Raw genomic sequence first — 24758 nt, 5'->3', positions numbered from 1 at the left:
TAAGAAAATGTTGAAGTTACAAATTGAGGTATCAGTTGAGTGGATGTAAATCTTGCTAATGAGTTTATCTTGTTATTAATATCATTATTTTGTATGTCTCCCAGAATTGAGAAAAGATACAATTTGTTGATTGGTTTGTCTTTCCACTTTGTCTTTCTGAGGAAAGCACTGTCTTTTGATATGGGTCGTATCATCCAGTGTGCTGTTGCTGGATCATTATCTTTTCTGTGTTGTTAATGCCACATTAGGGACTTTAATGGTGTTATCTAATGAATATTAGTTTAGTTGATTATGACTTGTATGTTTTGTAAATTATAGGTAGAGTAAGGAGTGTCATTGTTACCTTGGGGGTGTTGCCCTGGTAAATAAATGCCTTTTCAGAGATGGCTTCCCTCAACTCAGTGTCTCCTTCCCCAGGGGAGGGGTCAGGTATCAGTTGTTTTTCCTCCTGAGATCACATTTCTACTTGTCAGAAATACCCAAACTAGATAGGTGTTTATGCCTAGGACAAACCAGTTTGTAGCAACAGCTTTAAAAACAAAATTTGATCTTTTCTGCTGCTCTTGAGCAGAATTATGTCTGTATTTTTTAAAATCTGTTTTATCAGTTATCAAAAAAGAGGAAATGTGGGTCATTTGCTTTTGAGCTTTTCTTTGTGAAATATGTGATTCTTTCAAACTTCCTTGAGCACTAATTTAAGGAAAACTGATTTTACTTTAAGTTTATTTAAACATTTATAGAGAAATTTTCCTCATGGGTCCTCTTAGTCTTTAAAAAATTGATAATCATTTTACTGTTTTACAGAAGAAGAGATTAAGGCATGGAATGAATAAGTGTCTTGTGTAAGGTTCCAGCGCTGCTAACTGGTGGAGCGTTATTTGAATCCAGAATTGTGTTTGGCTCTAGAGCCCAGGTCGTTGGCCATGATGTTTTGCTCCTTCGCTACAGAGCAAGATGTGATCAGTCCCGAAATAGATGTTACAGTCAGGGTGCAGTGAGCTTAGATTAGAAGGAATAGGCAGTGATTTTGTATAAGAAGTGGCAATTGAAATGGGCTTTAAAGGGTCAATCCCTTTTTTGTATTATGTACACATTTGCAAGGAACTAAAAAGATACTCAAATATGTCTTAGAATTCAGTACCCACTTCTGAGGTTTGAAAGGCTACTTGAGAACATAAAGCATAATTAGGAAATAGCTGAACGCCAAGCTGTGTGGTACTGAATGCCTTAGATATTCAGAAGATGCAAGATGGGGTTGTTTTGAGGGTGGGAAGAAGGCTGAAGTTTGATTCCTGATGTAACCAGGTGGGGTTAGCCAGGAGAGCCAAGTCCGGTTTTGGATTTGAAGAGATAAGAGATAACAGCTGTAAAGATATAAAGACATTTCAGCAAAGTAAAATGTCATGAAGCATTACAAAGGACATTAGAGAAAGATGAATTACATTTATTTGATGGTAGTTAAAAGTTATTTTATAGAACAGGATGACAATACATTTATGTATTGATGTGTATTATTAAATATAATCAAATGAGTGTCCATTGAAGATTATTTTCAAGCAAGCAGGATTTGAGCATAGTAGTAGAGCAAGTCAGCTTAATACTTTTTTACCTTTATTTATTAAAATAGTAATATGTTAATATAGCAAATTAAAAAAATATAGATAGGCTAGTGGAAATATAAATCACCCCTAATCAATTTTTAAAACACAGTATATTGCTATAGAAAGAAGTTCTTGTGTTTTCTCAGCCATATGGGGTAAGTTATAATGCAGCCATTAGATGCTTTCTAAAACCATATTTTCAAACTTTGTGTGTCCCTTCCTTGGACTATACAGAGGACGATCATGGTGTTTAATGCCTGACCTTGGTCACGAATGGCAGCTTAGCGTTCTCATGAGCCAGGTATTTAGCGGCCCTCAGAAGCTCTTTTCCTGCAGTGAATGCTATCTCTGTTTTCATCAGTAGTGGGGACTGCTTGAGTGTTTGCCAACTGAAAGGGTGTTCAGTGAAAAGATAAAGGATTCCGGCATCCTTGTCCTCTTAAATTTTCTTGTGTAACCGAGGGAGCTTGTGGCAGGAGCCAGGCTCGTTCATCAGCTCCTGCACGGTTGTGATGTCAGTCTCCGTGTGTGCTTGTTGCTTCACACGCTAAAAGTTATCTGGATGTCTATTGACAGGAACTGTTTTTTTTTTTTAAACACATCTCTTATAACCAATTGTAGGTAAATATAATTTTTAAAATGTCTTTAGGTTTTTTTTCCCTGTTATGTAGATCTAATGTTATATCAAATAAGGCATTTTATACATGCTTATTTATGAGTGATTTCTTTAGACTGAGATTTATCCAGCCTTCATTTTTAGATGACTTCACGTGCTTAGCTTACTTTTTTGGCTACAGCTTCTGTCACTTATTTCTTATTACTGTAATGTCATACTTGAAGTGGTGAGAGGTGATTGAGGTCCTAAGTTGAAAGAGGGATTTTTTAAAACTATGTATTAATTTCGTGTGCCATTTTCTTCAAATTTATATTCTCTTTACTGTCAGAAACTGCAAATGAAAATAACCTTGGGTTTTGTTTTCATCCTGTTATATCAAGTCTAAGGTACCTACTTTAAGCGTTAGAATAGATATGTAATCAATACGCAAATATCGTGAGCTGTACAGTATCTGGGTTTGTGGTAGGGTTGATTCATAAGTTCTGTTGACAGCTTACCTGTGTACATGCACGGGCCTGGAGCTTATCCAAGTATGGAAAGTTCATGCTGTCTCAGAGAAAAGAAAATTGATGGGAAGATACAGTATTTTCCACATATGAGTTACTTGACATCAGTTTGGGCTTTTTCAGTTTTAAGGCTTTTACAGCCTGCTCATTGGTAAACCTGTGTGTGAAATTGTGTTTGTTTTCTACAGAATTTCTGTTATGTTTAATGTCTCCAAAAAATGTATTCTGAAGAACAATGTCAGATATTGCCTAATTTTTAAAAACAGTTCATTTGTGACATGGGGAGAGGTAGAGAACAATCTTTTAATACTTCTGCTGATTCTTTTAGAGGCACTATTACAATTTGTGTGTGCCATTTGAAACTTTAAAAAACCCTTTTATTATGAATTAAGAAGTGCAAAATATCTCGAAGGACACAACAAATTATAAAGTAGTTTTTTTTTTTAGCCTTTCAACATTTGAGCGTAAGTGGGAAGAGGCTTTATCAGGACCTTAAACTCTAGATGGGCTTCAGATCAAAACTGTGCTCCTTTGAGTTACTGATTTGTATAAACTGTAACAGGTCCTATAAGAAGAAGTAGAAAATGCCATTCAAAACACTGTTTTAACTCTTGAGATATGGAGTATTTTCCAGTTATGCGAACTAGTGTACTTTTGTAATATACCTTTTTGTTCAAGGATATCTTGTATATATGTGCTCGTGTTTCATTTTCCAATTAGTAATGTTAACGAGTGACTGTTCCGAGTATAGAATGATTTTCTTTACTGATCCCCAGGTGGCAGCTTCGTCGGCAAGTGCTGAATTTCAGCCGCTAGTGCCCTGCACGGCACCTCTCCCTGAAGCCTCACATGACCAGCTTGTGGCTCAAGGTATCCTTTTAGGAAGACATTCTACTTTCAAAAATAAAAATGATAAGTTGGTCCAGGCAGATATGTTGAAAGTAAATGTTTAGATAAGAACCAAATTAAATAAGTCACAGAACAAACTGTCTAGATAAGAACAAAACGAAATATCACAGAACATGATAGAATAAATATATCAGAAATTAACAAAACAAATACTCTTAACTAATAAGTGGGAATTTGGCCATCAAATAAACAGTCTGATTGTCATATCGTTTCCTATTAGGTAAGAATAGATATTTGGTGTTTGAATCGAGGAACTAATGAATATTAATTAGCTTCATTTTTTTCCCCTTTTGGGAAAACACCTCAATTTACCACAGTAATCCACTTGAAAGTGATGAGAATGGGGTCATAAGTATTTTGCAAAGCCTATGCTTTCATTTGAAAGCACACAAAGTGTTTTGAGTCTTTATTTTGTTAGAAATGTGTGATGAGTAGCCTAGGATTTATTTTTATTAATGACAATATATCGATTTTACTCTTTGTGTTAGGCACTGCCTCCAACTCTATTATGCTTTACGCTTTATATATTTATATAGATTACAACCTAACTTTTGTTTCTTCTAAGACGGTAGATAGACCTTTTATTCAGTAGCATTAAATTCCTAACCTATATGGAATATACTACCTAAAAAAAAGGTAATTTTAAACACTGAAATATAAGCATGTGCAGAGAAAATGCTTTCTAAAACTTTAGAGATACTTGCTTAAGGAAGACTTTACTCTGAATTTTCATTACAGTGTTTGTTCCATAACTTCCTAAACAATGTCTCGTTTTGGTTTTTAGTAATTTATGTTAACAATATACAAAAGAGTTTAATTATAGAAAGTACTCATTTCATCCTCTTAAGAACAAAAGGAGCAAACTCAGGTTGTTTTAAGTGGCTAAGGACACAGAGCATGAAATGAAATTTGATAATGAATTTCATGAATATTTATTTCTAAGAGTGTGTTACGTTACTATTTTTAAAACAGCTTTATTGAGATATAATTCACATTCATACGGTTCACCCATTTTAAGTGTACAATTCATGGTTTTTTAATATATTCACAGAGTTGTGCAATCATTACCACAGTCAGTTTTAGAACATTTTCATCACCCCAAAAAGAAACCTTGTTCCCATGAGCAATCACTCCTGATCTCCCCCATTCTCCCCAGCCTGAGGCAATCACTAATCTACTTTCCCTCTTTATAGATTTGCCTGTTTTGGAATTTCATAAAAATGGAATCATACGATATGTGTTCTTTTGTGTCTGGCTTCTTTCACTCAGCATAATATTTTTAAGATTCATCCGTGTCGTAGTCTGTATCAGTGATTCATTTTTTATTACTGAATGATATTCCACTATGTGGATATACTATATGGATATATATGGATATACTGCATTTCATTTACGCATTCATCAGTTGAAGGACATTTGGATTTTTTCCACTTTTTGGCTTTTATGAATAATAATGCTGCAAACAGTCATACAGGTTTTTCTGTGACCATACAGCTGTGCGGTTTTTGTTTGTTTTTTGATTTCATTATTCTTGACTTGGATTTATTTTCAAGGATTGTGCTTAGAATATACATGCACAGTTTTTTTTTTTCTTTCGGTACGTTGCCCTCTCACTGTTGTGGCCTCTCCCGTTGCGGAGCACAGGCTCCGGACGCACAGGCTCAGCGGCCATGGCTCACGGGTCCAGCCGTTCCGCAGCATGTGGGATCTTCTTGGACCGGGGCATGAACCCGTGTCCCCTGCATCGGCAGGTGGACTCTCAACCACTGTGCCACCAGGGAAGCCCCCCATGCACAGTTTTACTGTTTGCCAATTACTTCAGTGTATGTATTTGACAAAACAGTATTTTACTCCTTTTTGTTGAATCTGCCAATGAATCTTTGAATAGTACTGGAAAGCATTAAATATCTTTTGTCACTGAGCCTTAAGACTAAAGCAATTTTGTTGTTACATATCTTTCTAAATTCCGTCTCTTTAAAATAGTTAGTGTTAAGATAAAATTTTTTTAGTGATAATGAGATTATAGTTCCCTCAGCTGGAATTCTCAGTGAAGGATTTCTCCATGAAGCTGGTTAGTCCTTTTATTTCTTGTTCTGTTAATTCTTGATTAACCAGGGAATTACTGTGCCCCAAAGTGGTTTAGAGCAGGATGACAAGAACTTTCCCTATCATGTACATTAGGGCCACTTTAGATGTCCAACTTCTCATTCCTAAGTTTAGTTTCTAACTTTTGTAAAAGAAAAATCCTTTTATCTTTTAAGAAAGGCTTTAACAGAGTCTCATGATCTATAAGCGTACATTTGATCTACAAAGTTGAAAAGAATCATTACAAAATAAAAATGTTAGTATATTTGAGTATTACAAATATAAATAACTGAGATAGTTCTCTCCAGATAAAATACTAAATTTTTTAAAATATATTGAATGATTTTGAATTTCTTAAATGTTAAGCCCCTCCTATTTTATTGGTATTCTTTTCTTCTGTATGCTGCCCTAGAAGTCCTGAAGACATGTAGTACATCTTCTGTGAATATATAAAATTTTCCCTTAAAAGCAGTTGAACTATTTCTGTGGAATTCCCTAAATTTAATTTTCCCAATTTAGTTTAAAATATCAAATCTGTCTTGACAGTAAATAGTTCCAAAGTGCCTCCTCCAAGGAATTAGTTAATTACAAAGGAAAATATTATAACTTTATAATGGAGAAACCTAGTAGACACCACCTTAATCCATCAAATGGCCAAAGTTAACACCACCCATAATGGGCCTAATAGGAATCATGTTTCTCCTGATATAATGTCCTGAATATATAATGTCCTGAAGATCTAATTATGAGGGAACATCAAACATCAGACACTCTACAAGGGAACTAGCTTGTGTTCTTCACAAAATGTCTGGGTCCTGAAAAACAAAGCAAGACTGAGGAACCCTTCCAGTTCAAAACCCAGAGACATGAGAACTAAAGGAAAAGCAGATCTCAAATTGGATCCAAACAAGAAAAAGAACTTTTTCCTTTTGCTGTAAAGGATGTTGGTGGGACAGTGCAAAATTTGGAAAAGGTCTATGATTAGATAGTACCACTGCATCAATGTTAATTTCCTGGTTTTGATAATTGTACTGTGGTTATAAAAGACAAAGTCCTGTTTTTAGGAAGTTAACTTAGGATTAAAGGGGCATTTGTGTACAGCTCACAGTTCATAAGAAGGTAGGTAGGTAGGTAGATAAAATGTGGTAAAATACTAATATTTAGAGATCTGGGTGAAGGTATATTGGGAATTTTTGTACTCTTGTACTTTTCCGTAAGTTTGATTTATTCAAAATATAATGTTTCTTTTAAAAAGAAATAAGAAACGAAGGTCATGAGGGAATCTTGAGGCAGGTTAAGCTTTCTTGTTAGCAGTACCCTGCTGAGTCTTCTAGGAAAGTTCCTTCATATCTTCAATTCTAAAATCCAGAATCTCTGAAAATGGAAAGTTTTCTCAGAACACAGGTGGCAGTAAAACTTGCCCTTACCTGCATATAGTTGGCTGCAAAATCTGACCAATTCTAGTTTGAGGTTGTATTTGCTTATGTATTCATCCTGCTTGCTGTGATTATGTGTCTGCTACATTGCAGAAACATTTCTATCCTTATGGGCTGATGCCCAAGATTCCATTGGAAGTGTTAATTAATATATGGTACACATACCTTATTACTTTTCTAAAATCTAAAAATATTTTGAATTCTGAAACACTTCTGACCCCCAGAGTTTCAAAAAAAAGGATTGTGGAGCATCTGTTTGTTCCTCAGTGTCTGAATGCTTGGGACACAAAACCACGCCCTGCCCTTCTTGTCTTGGCTAGTACACTGTCACCCAAGGTACACACACACACCCTTGTGTACATGCATGTACACACACACACACACACACACACACACACACACACACACACACACACTCACACTCTGGAGGAGCTGGACGTCTGACTCCCTGGCCTCGGGGTTGAGGTGTGTTGAACAGTTAAGGGAATTTCCCAGCCATCTCTCTTTGGCAATTTTAGGAACTTCCTCTGATTATCAAAACTTGTGAATATTGTACATAACCACAAGGTAAACAAAATGGTGATAATTTTCACACTTATTTCAATAATAGGTCAGCATGAAACTGCATCTCCACGGCTTCCTCATGATTCATCCCTTTCTGCTCCTCTGCCCAGACAGTGTGTTTTTGTCACTCCACCTCTTCTTTCCGCGATGTGCAGCCTCCTAGACAGCCTCTTGGCAACGACTCCAGGCGACACTGCAAATGCTTTTCGACAAGCTCGTCTCATAGAGCTTCTTTGTAGGTAAGAGATAAATACTCCCAGAGAGGCGTGTAGACTGCAGGTTTTTGCTTTTGCCAGAACTGTCTCGACAGTTTTTATTTTAGATATGTTAAAGCACTTGGATGGGTTTGTTATGTTGACTATTAAGCTTCCCCAGCTCCCCGTCCTGATTTTTTTTAAACTCCGAAGTTCTGAAACCTTATTTGTCCTCTGCCACATTCAGGGAACATGATGCAAGTCTCCTTGGTCATTCAGAATGCAAGAAGGAGTTTTGGGGTTCATCTCCCTAGCAGTCATATCAGAATAATGTCCTTGGTTTGAAAAGTCATTTTTAAAGTTCATTTGGAGTTACTTAGTTATGGGAGCCTGAGAGTTTTATCAGAAAGTAGTCTGATAAAATTTAGGGAAATCATGATTTGGTTCTTTCATTTACCTAATATTAATCAGTGTCTGACATAACTTTTTCTGATTTTCTGATTGGCTATATGGTATAGTTAAAAAGGCCAAGGATATTGAATTCAGTCTGACTTAAGTCCTAATTAGAGTTCATTCTCTCACTCGTGTTGCAGCCTTGGGAAAGTAACTTTAATCTCTGAAGTGTCATTAATAAACACCTAGTTAATGGGGTTACTGTTAGGATTAAAAGTGATGTTGTCTAGGATACTCTCTTATCTTAAGTGTTCCTTTTCTCCTCACATATGTTTATTCTAGCCAAGTGTACCTACCTCCTGTTCACCACATATTCATTTGCATTTCTCTGTCTCTGCCCTTTGAACATTCACTGCCTGAAATGTCTTCCTCCTCTTTGCCAAATCACAATGCTTTCGCTTTCTTTCTGGGATAAGAACAGTCTAAAAAGAAAGAAGTCTGCCTTGCTTCCCTTCACTCAGTTGTGATTACTCCTTTACTCTGCCCTTATAATAAGCAGCAGGGTGTGAGTTTGTTCTGTTTACATTCATTTGTCATCTTTTCTACTTTGATGCCTACTAGAGTTGAAAAAAGGAAACTGCTAGTTGTCTTTCCTTCTTGAATGTTTCCTGCCTCAAAAAGGGTCAGAGTGGGGCTTTAGGAATATTCTTGCTTCTCCAGAGTCAGTTAAGAGTCTGTTGTGACATTGAGGGCACAGAGGTATTAAAGACTCTTTCTTGGCAAAGGCTTATATTTCCATCCCTCTTCTTCATTTCTGATTTAATTTTTTTTTCCTGTTTGTTTTTCATTATTTTATTTTTTACTTTCTAAATCAGAACTTATTTCCTGGCAAATGTTTTTCCTGTTTTAAATAGGGACGTAACCACCAAGGTCTTGCTCTTGTTTCTTTTCCTTCTGAAAGGGCTTTATGATATTTTATTCTGCTTTTAATAGGTTTCATTAGATATTTTTCTTAGAATTCCTTGTTTCCCACATTTATCTGATGAGATCTTTTCCTGTGTTCTGAAATATTGTAGGGTAACTTTTTATAAACAATTATTTCTGTTATTTTATAAAAATCCTTTTTCTTGAATTCTGTTCATGGTTATATCCGAACTTTAAATTCTCACGAATTAGTCTTCAGGAATAAGCATACTGATCATCTGAAGGGTGTTCCTTCTCTGTCCTTCACAGCATCGCAGATGCCACCCTCATAGAGACAAGTGTCCAGGAGCTCCAGGCCCTGCTGCCTGCGTCACCTCCTGTTGAACACACTCAGGCTCAGGTAAGCGCCTGCGTCTGCATGTGCGTTCGTTTACCCTTAAATGCCAGAAACGTAAATTCTGCTGATATACTAACCACAGGAGAAGGTTGAAAATCTCTCAGGATATACGTGGTATGACGAGGTTATTTGAAACAGGTTACTTAATAGATGGTAGAAAAGAGCAGTGGGATTTGAAGACCTAGATTGTATTCCTGGTTCCATCATTAACCAGCTGGAAATGTTTAATCAAGGATCCGGGTTTCTTTGAGCACTGTATTAGAAAAAGTGGATGTTGTGTAGCCCACCGTCCCCTTCTGTGATTTTAGGCTGTCTCTGTCATCCACCTAAATTGAAGTTGTGAAATACTTAGTGACTAAATTCTGTGTATATTCAAAACTCAGTCTAATAAGAATAGATTTATGTTTGTTCCTTCACACATATTTAGTGTAGCTGCTGCTAATAGAAACGTTACCGTAAAATCAGATTTTGTAAGAAGGGCTACACGATTTATTTGGGGTGAGAGGTAATTACAGGTGGACTAGCAGTCTCTGTTGCTGCGTGCTGTCTCCTTTGAGCTTTCTGAATAAGGCGGACCCCCAGGACAAGGTTGGGTAACACTGTGCCTCATCTTGCAAACACTGTCCCATTGCAGTGTTTTCATTTGTGAGTGTGCTTATTTGCATAATGGCCATCGCCTCCATTTTTCTGTCTGTCCATCCAGCAAATCTTTATTAAGGGCCTAGTGTGCACCAGGATCTTCCCTAAATGAATAAAGCAAAGACCCTTTCCGTCAAGTTGGGAGAGTAGATAGTGAGCAACTACATATGTGCCTGATGATGTCTTAGGTGTTGAAGAAGAAAAACTAAAGCAGGGACAGGAAGTGAGGTCAGAGTGGGGGGCGGCAGGGCTTTTCCGCATAGGGTGGTCAGGGAGGGGCTTTCAGACTGTGACGTGTGGCCTGAACTTAGTGAGGAAGCTGGTCCTATGGGACATAGCAGGGCCCCTGAGAGCTGGCCTATTCAAGAAGCAGAAAGCAGTGGCCAGAGCAGAATCTGTGAGGCGGAGATGGGGCTAGAGGGTTCAGGGCTCCATGAAGGCAGGGCCTTCCTGTTTCATGCCATTGTGTCCTGAGTGTCGGGCACAGTGCCCTTCCCATGGCAGGTGCTCATTCAGTCCCTGTGGAATGAATGAATAATAACAGTAACAAACCTTCATGTGTGCTTGTTTGTGTGAATTTATGTAATCCTCACATCAATCACATGAAGTACCGTTAGTGGCCCTGTTTTATAAAGGAAGTGACTGGAGCCCAGAGATGAGTAACTTGCCCAGGGTCACTCACACAGTAAGGGGCAGAGCCAAGATTCCAGCCCACGCAGGCTGGTTCTAGAAGCCACGCTCTTACTGTTGCGCTACCTGGCCTTATGTAGACTAAATGTTCTTGCCTTTTTGTCCTTATATAAGATCATTCATTCCAGAAAAATTTTGGAGCATATGCTTTGCCACATTGTGTTGTAGGCGCTAGTGACGCATCTGTGAACAAAGCAGACACATACCCCTGCCCACATGAAGTCTGTGTCCTCGGTACAGGAGACAGACAGTAAACAGTAAATAAAATTTAACTGTTTTATCGGATGGTGACGATGGTGTGGAAAAAATAAATGAGGATGGGTAAAGGGGAGACAGGTTGATGTTTTTCTTGTGTGGTGGTCAGAGAAGGCCTCCTGGAGGTGAGATGTGAGCAGATGCCTCGGAGGTGAGGAAACAGGCCGTGGGTTGTGGGCAGAGTGTGTGGGCAGGACTCTGCACGGCGAGCCTGCAGGCAGCCAAGGTACGAGGGTTCTGAAGCATGGGGTCGGTTGGTTGGTCTATTTATTTGAAGAAGGAGTTTCAAACATAAAAAAGAGCTACTTTGTGAACTACCATATCAATGGCTGATTACGTCTTCAGTATGGTGATTTACAGAAGGATCTTTGACAGCTCAGTTGTTCTCTCTCTAATGCTTCCTCACCTCCCATGGTTTATCTATTTATGGTTACACCATACCTGGAGAGGGCAGACTCGCTGTAACTTCAGTAGTGTAGTCTATGAAGGGATCAAAAAATACTTCACAGCAATAAGGAAATTAAATTTCACAAACTGCTTGCGTTCTACCCAACAGGAAAAGCATAGCACCACCTATACTTTTATGTAAAATATATTTGCAGATTAGATAAAGGGAGTACGTTTCATCAAGAGCAGTAGGACAGAAGAACTATTTGGAAATAGTCTGAGGCCATTTACCATAGAGGCACTATGCCTCCACAAACGCCCAATGGTCCCTGCTCTCACAACAGCAGCCGAATAAGGTGGGAGGAAAAACTGTGAGTGTGTGTGTGTGTGTGCATGTGTGTGTGTGTGTGCGTGCGCACACGTGTGTACAGAACGAGACAGAGGCTTCAGAATATCTCTGTAAAGCTCATTTATATGGGCTGTCTCATTGCCTGGGGATAGTGGACAAATGAGCCCTCGCAGTTTATTCTTAAATTATTACATATCCAGAGAATTTTTTTAAAGTACTTTTGCCAGTTAATACTTCTTATGGTATTAGTATGTATCAAGCAACATTCCAGAGATGTTTTTATTGGTAATTTGGGGGAAGATTTAATTTTTCTTTTGTAACTAAGAATAGTATTTTTATGCTGAAGGATAGTTGAGGCCAAACATTGGACATGTTTGCATTTTATTTGTAGCAATAACTAGGCTATTAAGCTGGCTTTTCCCACCCCTCAGTTGTACACTTTAAAGAGTATTTTGTAATCTTTCTTTACAAAATTGTAGATTTTATGATTTTGGACTGCCATTTTTGCTTCTTCCAGAGTATTGATTCTACAATTTAGCTACTTGAAAAATATGAAGACTTTCTTTCTCTAAATAGAATTCAGAATTTGGTTTTGGAAATATTGCTTTGTTTGGTATTATTATAATTGACAGTGTTAAGGTGGCCATTAATGACAAGCTTATGAGAAAAATAATGCTTTCTGTGTATTCATTTTAGTCTTTAAAAATTATGATGAATATTTTATTACTTTTTTATTAACTTATCTTACAAAGAGGTGACTTCTTGTAATGCATAGAGAACTAAAATACTTTATCACTGAGATGGGCTTTTCATATGACATGCTTTGTCTTACTTTATATCCTTTTTCGAATAGGTATCCTTTCTCCTAGAATACCTGTCCTCTTTGTCCAGGCTTCTTCAGTCATGTTTATTGGTAGATCCTGACCTTGTGATTCAGGATGAGCTTCTGAAACCTCTTATCACAAACATCATCAGAGTTCTCACCGTATGCACCAAAGATATATCAGGTAAGCTTTATTTTTTTAGTTTAGGATGAAAGTAAATAATACTGAGGAAGAATATCTTACCTTGCACCAGGTATTCAGATCAAGGTCACATTTTGGGTTGTTCTTTGCCAGTATTTTGGAAGCCTTTTATAATGTGTTTTATAGTTTGGATATTTTAAGTGGTTCCAGGAGACCATTTGAGGCAATTATGTAGTATAATAAAGGACCATTCCCTGTGCTGTCATTTTAAATGAGGGTAAAGTTCTTTATGAAATGTTAGAAAGTGCACTAAGTATTAGATGGTAATTATTCTTATAGTCTATGGCTAAATAACAAGTTTAAGCAAGTCTAGAATACAGTATCAGAAATTTCCTAAGGTCTGGAATTTTTTTTTTATTTTTTGGCTGTGTTGGGCCTTTGTTGCTGTGCGCAGGCTTTCTCTAGTTGCAGCGAGCGGGAGCTACTCTGCGTTGCGGTGCGCGGGCTTCGCATCGCAGTGGCTTCTCTTGTTGCGGAGCACGGGCTCTGGGCCTGTGGGCTTCAGTAGCTGCAGCATGCGGGCTCAGTAGTTGTGGTGCGTGGGCCCTAGAGCATGCAGCCTTCAGTAGTTGTGGTGCGTGGGCTCAGTAGTTGCGGCGTGCGGGCTCTAGGGCGCACGCCACAACTACCGAGCCCGTGTGCCACAACTACTGAAGCCCGTGGGCCCTAGAGCATGCAGGCTTCAGTAGTTGTGGTGCGTGGGCTCAGTAGTTGCGGCGTGCGGGCCCTAGGGCGCACGGGCTTTAGTAGTTGTGGCACACGGGCTCGGTAGTTGTGGCTCATGGGCTCTAGAGCACAGGCTCAGTAGTGGCACACGGGCTTAGTTGCTCCACGGCATGTGGGATCTTCCCGGACCAGGGCTCGAACCCGTGTCCCCTGCATTAGCAGGTGGATTCTTAACCACTGTACCACAAGGGAAGTCCTGGAATTCTTAAAAAACATACTTTGATGAAACGTTGAACATAGAGCTTAGTAGCGGAGAAAATTAAAACAACAAGGTTCGTTGTCAAAATTAAGATATGATAATTCTCTAAAATAGTTTATAATGAAGTAATAGATCATGTGATAATTCTCTTTGCCCATCAGTTCATTCTTATTTAGTCCTTTGAATTTATGGATTTGCAGGCTTTAGGTCTGGTAAGTGAAGTGGTTTTTGATGCCCAGCAAAGCTGGTCCTCAGTGTCTCATCAGTACTAAGTTATCCCAGTGCTAGAGCAGCAGTAATTACTTACGTGGAAATTTTACAAGTGGCAGTGATGTCCTGACCAAGCTAATTAGGTTACACCATGTGTTCTCTACAAGGGTGATGTCTCCCTACAAGGAGCAAAAAGTGATTCTTGAGGGAAAGGGATGGGGGGAAAAATCTTAGCTGTTAGAGTGGTTTGTGGCCCTCAAAAGCTCAACTCTACTCAATAAAATCTTATTCCTTAGTATTTAGTTTCTCTTGTTAGGTATCAGTTGAGAAGCTTTGACCTTGAGCTCATGGAACATGTATGAGAAATATGCAAGATCAGTGCTGAAAAGCTGGTGCGAGCATGGCTGTGACTGGAGTGCTTTTGATCTAACGCTTGATCCCAAAGTCACATGACAAGAGGTGGCCTGCATGTTTTGGCTGCCACCAGCTGCCTTGTGGATGTTTTATTGATTTCCTTGCTTTGATTTGGGGCTTTGAAAATGAAATAAAAATGGTATATATTTTAATATCTAAGTATATGAAAGTTATTTAACCCGTAATTAATTACGCCAAGTGCTGAAAAGAAAAAATGTCAGTAATATCTGAATGTATATTTAGCAGGTTGTTAAGTTAAAAGTTATTTTCTCATATCTTTCAAACATTAAACATTAACTAAAATAATTAATTTTTAAGAAATTAAATTTTTTTTCTGGAAAAATAACAGTTTTGAATGATTTTATAAAACATTGATTATACTTCTGGTGTATATTTGTATGATTTGATGATTTTCATATATAATTTTATATATCTTAATTTATATGTATAAATAAATTACATTAAAATTATTCAGCAAGCACAGTTATAAAGTTAAATGTGAATAGCTTTTTAGTTTTTAATTTAACTTTCAACTTAAATATTTTATTTGACCATCTTAAGCCTATATTAAATAAAGCTAGCAAGCTTTATATTTACTCTTTTTATGTGTAAAGTACAAATATATAGATATTACATAAACAGATATATGGTATCTGTGAAGTTAATATTTCATGGGGGTTGTGATAAGGTGACATATGATTAAAAAGACTCCTATTTATAGAGCTGATAATGACAAAAAGGTTGAGAAACACCAAAGGTTGCTACAATCCAAACTCCCTTGGAAGATGCTCTTTCCCAGTGCCTCATGGGTGCTGAAGAACACTGAGCGGGGAGCCTTCAGTTCCTTGTAATGAGTTTGACACAGTTGGCAGATAACTGCTGGTGGTGTGGCCACAGATGACTGGTCCTAAGGTAGCTACTGCCCTCCAGCTCCCATTTGCCTAGTAGAGAGAAGGGAAAAGCTGTTTTTTCCTCTAGAAGGTTAATTGCTGCACCCTTAGCCATACATAGGCAAAGCTGCAGAATCCTCTTTTGTATCACAGTTTTCCTTTTGGGGAAATACTCTTTTTTGTTCTTCAAAGAAGTTTCCTTTCTTTACTGCTGTGACCTTGGCCATTATGTTTTCCCCTTTCACCCCTACACAAAGCTGCTAGAGGGGATAAAGAAAACAGGAGAAACTTCACTTTTATAGAAGTAGCACAAGCAATGACATGTTTTTATGATGTGCCCAATATGTAGTTCTGAGGCTATGGCTTAATATTCAATTTGCCAGTTTCTGCTTATTGATGAATATGCTTTAATAAGAGGAGGATGTGTGAGTGTGTATTCATTTATCTGTAGGAGGGTGGGTGGAAGAGAGATCTTTAAGAAGCAATGAAAAGGAGAAATTAATTGAAATAAATTTTGGATCATGCTGAATTACATTTGTCTTCATTTGATGAATACATACCTCTTATTTTATGTGTAATGAAGTGTCGGTGAGGTTTTTCTTCTTTGTGTTAATAACTTGAAATGTTTTGATTAATTTTATAGATATAGAGTTAATATCGGCTTTTTATCAGACATGGACACATTTATTTAACCTTCTGGCCACACTCCTGAGGAAAGCTGGCCCTGCCTCTTTCCCACCTATTACGATGGGTCTGGCCAGGTACTGGGCGACGATGGTCGGTAAGAAGATAGTCTCGCTGGGTTTGGGGTTGTTCTGCTAATAAAAATTAAGATAATCCCTTATTTCTGATTTTATATATAATTTATATGTATTCTCTAAAATTATGTAGTTATGGCATGGTATATGAAAGAGGAACGAGGTACTTGCTTTGAGAAATTTGCAATGCTCTTTAGGAACCCAAAAAATGCATTTAAAAAAAATGAAACGTGCCAAGATACTATAAAAACAAGTAAGAAAAGCCTGTGGCGTTATGAAGACACGTATGATGTGATTATAAAACAATGAGATAGATTTTCTTCTGTTGATGTAGAAACCCACCTCTTTTCTCACACATATGCATTGTGAGTGGGTAAAGCTGCCTATATAATATCCTGCTTACATGATAACTTAGAAAGTTATAATAAAAATGGTGTCTTGTCTTGAGACATGAGGATTTTCTGATAGCCAAGGGTATAGTGTAGTTAATTATTTTTGTAAGATGTTTTCCATATAGTAGTTACCTACTACAATAAATAAATGATTGTTTTTAATATTACCGCTGTCTTTAATTTTTCATAAAGTCTCTTCTAAATTTTAGCATAGCAAGAGCCTTTTTTTACGTAAATGTATATAAATAACATTTGTTACCTTTTAAAAATAGCCAGTTAAAATGTATTCAAAATTGAGTTCTTTTAAGTTTCCACTAAATCAGTTGACTTATTTTTTCACATTTCATTTTATCATTTGGTCATTCTGTAAACTTACATGTATGGTACATTTTGTCACCAGAGTGATAGCTTTGAAGAAAGGTTATGGGGAAGTACATGTTCAGCAAGAAACAGAATTGTTAGTTATCTGGATATAGGAGTTCTGAGTTTACCCTAAGGGGAATAATGTCCATTTAGGGATTATTATTTTGTTAAAAGAAATAAAAATTGAAAGAGATTGACCAAGTGAGTGACTAATATTTTCCTCTTGCGTCCATGGTGTGGGGCAGGGGGGAAACTACTTTATCATCTGAATCACCAGTAGTACAGAGCAGCATGCTTTATGGCACTCATATGGGGCACCTAGGCCAGCTGGTCAAATCTGGCCACTGCCTGATCTGGTAAATAAAATCCTACTGGAACACAGCCACACTTATTCATTTTCTTATTGCCCGTGGCTGCTTTCCTGCTACAGTGGTAGAGAGGTGAATATTTGTGACAAAGGCCCATGACCTGCAAAGCATGAAATACCTAGTTACCCTTTGACCCTTTGCAGAAGAAGTTTGCTGACCCGTGATTTAAGCCTGTTTACCTGACACTATTTCCCTAGTGATAAAATAAAGACATATTAAATTCACAGTCTTTCTACAAAATATACACGTGGTTTTATATAATAATGGTGCTAATAAAAAACAACACACTACATATACTGTTAGCTTTGATAGTCGCAGTGTTGATGAAAATATAACTAATAAGAATGATCATTGATATTCCTTACTGAGGGGTTGTTTTTGTCTGTTTTCTGTTTCTCTTATAATTTTCCTTCCCACGTGCCCATATACATTTAAAAATATTAAGTCACTTTGTAACTTAAGTTATCTATAACAGTTTTTTCTCAAATCTGACTAATATTTAGACATCATTTAAATGATTCCCATGAAACCTGCTGACTAAATTTCTTTTCTTATGTTACTTAAGAACATAAGAATTTCTGTAAGCCTGAATCTAGGTAGAAGTTCTTATGGTTATAACTCTTGGACAAGTATAAATCCAAAATAATATAAAAATAAAACACAACAAAATTATAAACCAGTGCAGTCAAATTAATAAAATTAATGTAATATAGCAGACATTCTTTTGATTAAATTTAAATCAGTGCTCACAACAGGAAATTAATAATGACTGCTTTAGTCTAGATTCTTTTGAGTTTGTTTGCCTATTCTTTCCTCTCTGTTATACTTGCAGATCACTTCATAATCACTCTTGTTCTCTCTCTGAACTACTTTGAAACCTTTGTTCCTACATTATGCCGACACTGCAAGCTGGGTCTTGTTTTAAGTACTGTTTAGCATCAACTTGTTTGAAAACAGAAAAACAATCACACTTATTTGTAAAATAGTAATCTAGATAATCCAGAGTATAGTTACATTAACTATTTTTTAAGGTTAGCACTGAAATAAAAACTCAAAAACTCTAGAGTGTTTTTGGGTCCCCCAGTAGACCCCAGAGGGATCAGTACTCATTTATATATAATCCTCTTATTTAGATCTTAGCAGATATTGTGTATATGTACACTTGTACACACACACTCACATTCATATAAAAAAGAACCTATATAGGGCTTCCCTGGTGGCGCAATGGTTGAGAGTCCGCCTGCCGATGCAAGGGACACGGGTTCGTGTCCCGGTCCGGGAAGATCCCACATGCCGCGGAGCGGCTGGACCCGTGAGCCATGGCCGCTGAGCCTGAGCATCTGGAGCCTGTGCTCCGCAACGGGAGAGGCCACAACAGTGAGAGGCCCGCGTACCGCAAAAAAAAAAAAAAGAACCTATATAAAAAGAACAACATGAAAATTAGATTCCTTCATCACTAGGTTGTCTTAGTACTGTTTAACTTACCCTTAAACACTATGGTTATTCGTGTGCTAATAAGCTTTACTTCGTTAGAAATTAAAAAACTATAAACTTCATTACTCAAATAAATCTGATTAACTTCTTTAATTTTGAAGAAGTTTTCAGTCATTTACATATGGAATTATTCTCTCTTTCAGATATGTTCTGCAAATGTGTGGGTTTGTCTAGCACCTGCCCCACTCTGTGTACTGCCAGCCTGCAATTCCTTTCTATTCTCCTGACTGAAGAAGCAAAAAGGTATCTCCAGGATAAGGATAAAACAAGTTTAAACCACAGTCCAATGATGGCTTCACTTCTTGATAAAACCCAGGAAAGTCAGAAATCTCTAGAACAACTTAATGAAGTAATTCTTCAGGTATGTGATTTCTTAATTTTTCAAGATTTGGTTTAGTTTTTAAATGAATTGACTTTCAGTCTTGGTCTTGTAAGAATTTTTTTCAATCATTTGAATTAAAAAACAATGCTCATTATGACCATTTAAATAATAAAAAAATATATAAAGTTAAATTAACCATCTCCTCTCCAGTCTCATTCCTCTGATGCTGACCAGTTTCTTTAATACACGTGATGTAAAAATTCAAAATGAAACATTAGTAATTTAAATCTGGCTGTTTATCAAAATAGTTTGCTGGATCATGACCAGAATGATCATGTTTCAGGAATACAGCTATAATTCATAATTTATCGCCACTTTCAAGACATGTTTACATCTTTGAAAATATTTTTACCTCAATGGCATTTGGCTTCTACTGTAAATGAGCTATATATTTAAGGTGTATGTCCGTGGAGGTAGGTGGACGTGGTTGGCATATTTCTGAGAAAATGCCCCCTTTCCAAACCCTGCTGCCTATTTTATCTTGTAAACTTATTTTTTGCAATCCTAAAATATGAACCAAGAATTTTGTTTCATCGAAAACTTTCTAAAGCCGCTGAAGTATTGTTATTTTATATATAGATTAACAGTTAAAAAAAAAACGGGAAGTGTTTCCTGAGTTGCACAGCTTTTTACAAATAGGAATGTTACTAGATTTTTCAGTATTAAGAATCCTTTTTAATAATCACATTTAATAAATCAACTATACTCTAATAAAGTTAAAATTAAAAGAAAATCATCATACGGTTTTATCATTTTTGCCTTCTCACTGAAAGGTGGGTCAGTGGTGGGTGGGCGCATTGAAGGGTTTGCTCCTGCTTCCCGGGCAGCCAGCCGCGTTTCCCAGTCAGCGTGTGTTCTGCCCACTTGCTGCCGTCCCTGGGGCCTAGGGTTCTGGGATCTTTGCTCCTCCCATGCCCAGGAGGGTTGTGGTCGCGCAGGTCCTTCTGGTATGGCCCCTTGTGTGTTTGGCATGACAGCCTGATTGTGTTGGGGTACGGAGGTGGCCGAGGCAGGGGCAAGCCCCTGGCCCCGCCTGAGCTGCCCGTGGAGGGGCTCGCGGGCTCCACGGGGACTTCTGTCTCCCTCACCCAGAGGACTCTAGTGGTCTTCACGGCACAGGAAGGAGCCTGGTAGGGGCTCCCCGACACTTCGTCTTCTGTCTCAGCAGCTTCCTCAGGAGCTGGAGCTCTAGGGGACAGGTCCCCAAAGTATTCCTCAAAGACACCTATTCTTGGGAAGCCACCACTTCCTGTAGCTCCTCCCTCACTCATTCCACTCGATTTTTCTTAGTTTAGAACCCAAACTGGACACTGTTCTGATTGTCTCAGTCACCATCCAACAATAGGCTTTATTCCCCCATGATTAACTGAGTCCGATTTTGCACTTTAAGGAATATGGTTGGCTCTCCGTATCTGCGGGTCCTGCCTCCGTGGAGTCAACCAAATGTGGATTGAAAATGTTTTTTAAAAAATTTTCAGAAAGTTCCAAAATGCAAAACTTGAATTTGCTGTATGCCCAGCAACTATTTCCATAGCATTTACATTGTATTAGGTATTAGAAGTAATCTAGAGATGACTTAACGTAAATGGGAGGATGTGCCTAGGTTATATGCAAATACTTCGCCATTTTATGTGAGGGACTTGACCCTCCGCAGATTTTGGGATTCACGGGGATCCTGGAACCAATCCTCTGTGGATACCAAAGGACCACTGTGTTATAAGCAGTAAACTAAAACTTACACTTTACCGAAGTTCTTCCCCAGCCCCGATCAGAAATCATTACTAGTTTCCCAACTTTGGCTTTGGCAGAACACTCTTCTCCTGGGCGAGGGGCCTTTGCTCGTGCCAACATGTTCTCCTCTTCAGGGAAACAGAGGGTACCTCAGTGGTTTTCCTGATGATTAGCTAACTTTCCTCCCCATTTCTTCCACATTACAAAAGATGCAAGACCTGTGTGGATATGGATATGTTAACCAGTTATTTAAATCGTGTTTCCTAATAAATCATACTTTTCTTGCTCATGTAAACAGTAGAATATGAATATGTGACTTTTGTTAGGAGGGCACAGAAATTTAAGACAAAGGAGAGAAAGGAATTGTACCTATGACAGTTTATGAGAAAAACGTATGCCTGACGTGAGATGGGGCACTTATTAATGAACTTGTTAAGCTGCAGATACTGTGTTTTCTTTACAGTGCCCTGCATAAAGATGATATGTGAATTAAAATATTGTTAGAATGCATTAAGCAGTGATACATTATAATACATCACATATGTTTCTTAATATATATCCATGTGAGCCATGAATTGTGCCAGGAGTTATATGAAGCAAAGTAAACTATAGTCTTTAAATTATCAGAAAAAATAGTATTCTGAAATTGCCCTTCAAAGGCGTATTTAAATTTTCTGTAAAACTGTACTCAAAAAATATTAGACGTGTGACCGTAGGCATATCACTTAACCTTTTCTGATTCGGTTCTTCAATGCAAATGGTTGGATTGTATTACATGATTGCTCAGTTTCTGCTGGCTCTAAAATTTTCCGTCTCCTGATAAATTATTATATTGTTGTAACTTCAATTAAAATGTCTTGACAGAGAATCTTTTGTAATGGCTGCTTTACAGCAGTATCCTACAGATGGTACATGTTGAAAGTTTGCATTTGGTACTCATCTCTTAAATCACGTATGTTTATTTTTCCATAATTTTTGTAATTCTGTTTTGAGGTGCTTTCAGGTTCAAAAACTGTTAGCTGTCTTTTGAACATAAAATATTGAACACATTTGACTTAATGGAGATTTTGCCTTCTCTAGTGAGATACTCAGTATGTTTCATTTGCAAATACATATAGATAACAAGATTAGTAAAAGCTATCTCTATAATAGGTTTTGTCTGTAATTGATATGTTGGATTATTTTTACTGTTTTTATTTGATATGATATCTAAGGATAGTAATGCAAGGAAACAGCAAACTCTTATGTCACATTTTAGGAGTTATGTTTTGCACTACTGCTTAAGTGAGTGGTAAAATTCAACAGTAAATCTGTTGGAGAGAAGACTTGTTATATATTTGAGATTCTGCTGTGTCAGTGAATGTTCACTGTAATTAAAAAGGCTTTTCTCTACTTTAGTACCTTGTGGAAAGAAAGCAAAAAGCCTAGATCACCTAGTATATAGAAAGAGTTATATCAAAAACTGTGTAACATTTAAACAAATTACATTGAGTTCTCTTATTTTCTTTCTGCCTATGGTTTTTCGCTCTGTATCCTCTTGTTTTGCATGTCTGCGTCATCCAGTAGCTAGTCGTCTGTCACTTCACCTGTCATATGTGGAATCTTAGCCTCCCCTCCTGCACCCGGCTCCTCACCCTTACAGGGTGTCCTGCTCTGATGCTGCAGCTCCTTGTCAGTCTGCAGTAAGAGCTAAGTGGGAGACCAAATTAAATCCTGTGCTCTGGCCTTCGGTCTATGTTGAAAAGTGTGTGGATTTACTAGAGGTTAGTTCTCTCTTTCTTTCTTTCTTTTTTTTTTTTTTAAGTTTTGGGTTTTCATACCAGTTTTACCACCCACACATTTTAGAGTGCCAGTTTTGTAAGGTTTTTTACCCAAAGTAGGGAACTTCTGCCACCTTCTCTCATTTCCTTCTTCTCAGAGGTGACTCCTTGTACCTCTTTAGCTTATTATTATTATTAATTTTTTTTTTTTTTTTTTTTGCACGGTACGCGGGCCTCTCACTGTTGTGGCCTCTCTCATTGCAGAGCACAGGCTCCAGAGGCGCAGGCCCAGCGGCCATGGCTCACGGGCCCAGCCGCTCTGCGGCATGTGGGATCTTCCCGGACCGGGACACGAACCCATGTCCCCTGCATCGGCAGGTGGACTCTCAACCACTGCGCCACCAGGGGAGCCCTAGCTTATTATTTTATAGTTTCCCTTCTGTGTCTCTAAATAACATGCTTGTATTTCTTTATCTTGATTATTCAGTTTTGGACTCTGTTGATTTTCTGGTGTGGAAAATGAGACTTTTAACTCTCTTTCCATGTCCCACCTACCTGCCCAACCGCAGTGAGTTCCCCTCTCATTCCCCCAGTGTTAGATAGCTTCACATTGACTAGGATTAGGCAGGGCGTAGTGTTAAACTGTGAAAACGTTATACACAATTGAACCATGTTGCAGTGTTCACCTTTCTTTTCCTGCACAGCTTTCTTTTTCCTTAGAGGTAATTGTATTACTTTTCATTTGATGAGTTTTCTCTTATCACTGGAAAGCCCCTTGTTCTTTGCCAGCCATTGAATGTCTTCCTAGTGTATTCAGAAATGTCAGAACTTATATCAGCTTCATCTTCTGGAAGAAATCACTCCCAATTCCTTCTGACCTGCTTGGTGCCCAGTGTCATCCTGGGGTCTCCATTCACTTCCTTCCTGGGGAATTCCTTCACCTCTCTGCCTTTTCCTGTGACCCTCTGTGCCCCGTGCCTTCTTTTGGTAGAGTCTCTTTTCCAGCAGCTTCCAGAGAAAAGGTGCATAGGAGGCTTTTTTGAAATCTAGCCATGCTTCCATTTAATTTATAGTTTAGCCAAGTGAGAATGCTAGACTGGAAAACATTCACTTCAGAGTTTTAAAAGCATTCGTCTATTTCCTTTAACTTTTCATGTTACTGTAGAGAATTCTGAAGTCATTGTGATTCCTAGTATCTCTCTCCTGGAAGTTTTTAGAATTTTTTTTTTGTCCCTAATATTCTGCATTTTCCTGATGAAGTACCTAGGTGTGGGTCTCTTTTTTCTGTTGTGCTGGGCTTTCTCGGGGGTTCTTTTCATCTGTAAACTCCTGTTTTTTAATTACTTCATTGACATTCCCTCCACTTTATAGGCTCTGTGTGCTGGGAAATTTTGTTAAGTTTTCTTCTTCCTACATAATCTCTCTTTTCTTCTTTTTCCTCTCATTATTTTGTTTTCTATCCCCTGCTGTGGGAGCTTTTGTCAGATGTCTGGTAACCTTGGTTGTCTGCTATATTTCAAACTGCGAGACGTAAAGCAGGTGGATGCTCTGAGCCTGTGAGCGGCGCTGGTGAGCTGCAGGCTCTGTGCGGGAGGGATCTGGCTGGGTCATTTTGTGACCCTGTCTCGGTGAGCTTGTCACATTCCCGAGAGCAGAATCTTCCGACCTCCTGCCTGGGGTTGAAAACCCACCTGCCAGCTGTTTTGCAGCAAAGTTGGAGAGAGCTGGGGTCTTAGAATTTAATTTGAACAGTTTCACTTAATCCTTCATTGTTTTCAGTAGAACACCCTCACCTACACAGGTGCCGAATCTCTGCCAGTTTAGAATCCTTCTAACTCATCCTCTCCAGAGACTAAACCTCCAGATTTTTACAAGGATTGGGGAGGAAGAGTGGCTTGGCTGCACAGAGCCTGATGGGAAGAATCTGGTCCCATGTAACTGCTTCTCAGAGATTTTTCAAACAGTCCTCCTTGACTCTCACTTCCCGGGGTACATGGTACTAAGTTTCCTCAGCCGTTGTCAATTCAGTGTATGGACTGGGGTGATACTCAGTTTTTCTCACTCACCGCTTAGAATTCTCAAGCCTGCGAATGCATTGGCC

The 24758-nt window shown here is 38.1% G+C and overlaps 1 protein-coding gene across 12 annotated transcripts in view; it reads left to right on the top strand.

Moving 5' to 3' along the window:
- The window catches only part of RTTN (rotatin), a 163723-nt gene that overhangs the window by 90139 nt on the left and 48826 nt on the right, over positions 1 to 24758 (top strand). For 11 of the 12 annotated variants that reach the window (XM_089895303.1, XM_089895309.1, XM_030762001.2 and 8 more), the window contains 6 exons: positions 3500 to 3593; positions 7764 to 7956; positions 9538 to 9628; positions 12799 to 12952; positions 16053 to 16190; positions 18928 to 19145. In XM_089895303.1, coding sequence (XP_089751429.1) covers positions 3500 to 3593; positions 7764 to 7956; positions 9538 to 9628; positions 12799 to 12952; positions 16053 to 16190; positions 18928 to 19145 — 888 coding nt within the window. The remainder of the gene's footprint in view (positions 1 to 3499; positions 3594 to 7763; positions 7957 to 9537; positions 9629 to 12798; positions 12953 to 16052; positions 16191 to 18927; positions 19146 to 24758) is intronic. The other variant, XM_089895308.1, reaches the window with a different exon arrangement.

This window comes from Delphinapterus leucas, chromosome 14, assembly GCF_059928025.1.
Source record: "Delphinapterus leucas isolate spDelLeu-1000000601 "Yukka" chromosome 14, BTC_Dleu_Yukka2, whole genome shotgun sequence".
In the NCBI taxonomy this organism is placed as follows: domain Eukaryota; kingdom Metazoa; phylum Chordata; class Mammalia; order Artiodactyla; family Monodontidae; genus Delphinapterus; species Delphinapterus leucas.
The sequence above is the reverse complement of the archived record's forward strand: the minus strand, read 5'-3'. Positions and strand labels throughout refer to the sequence as shown.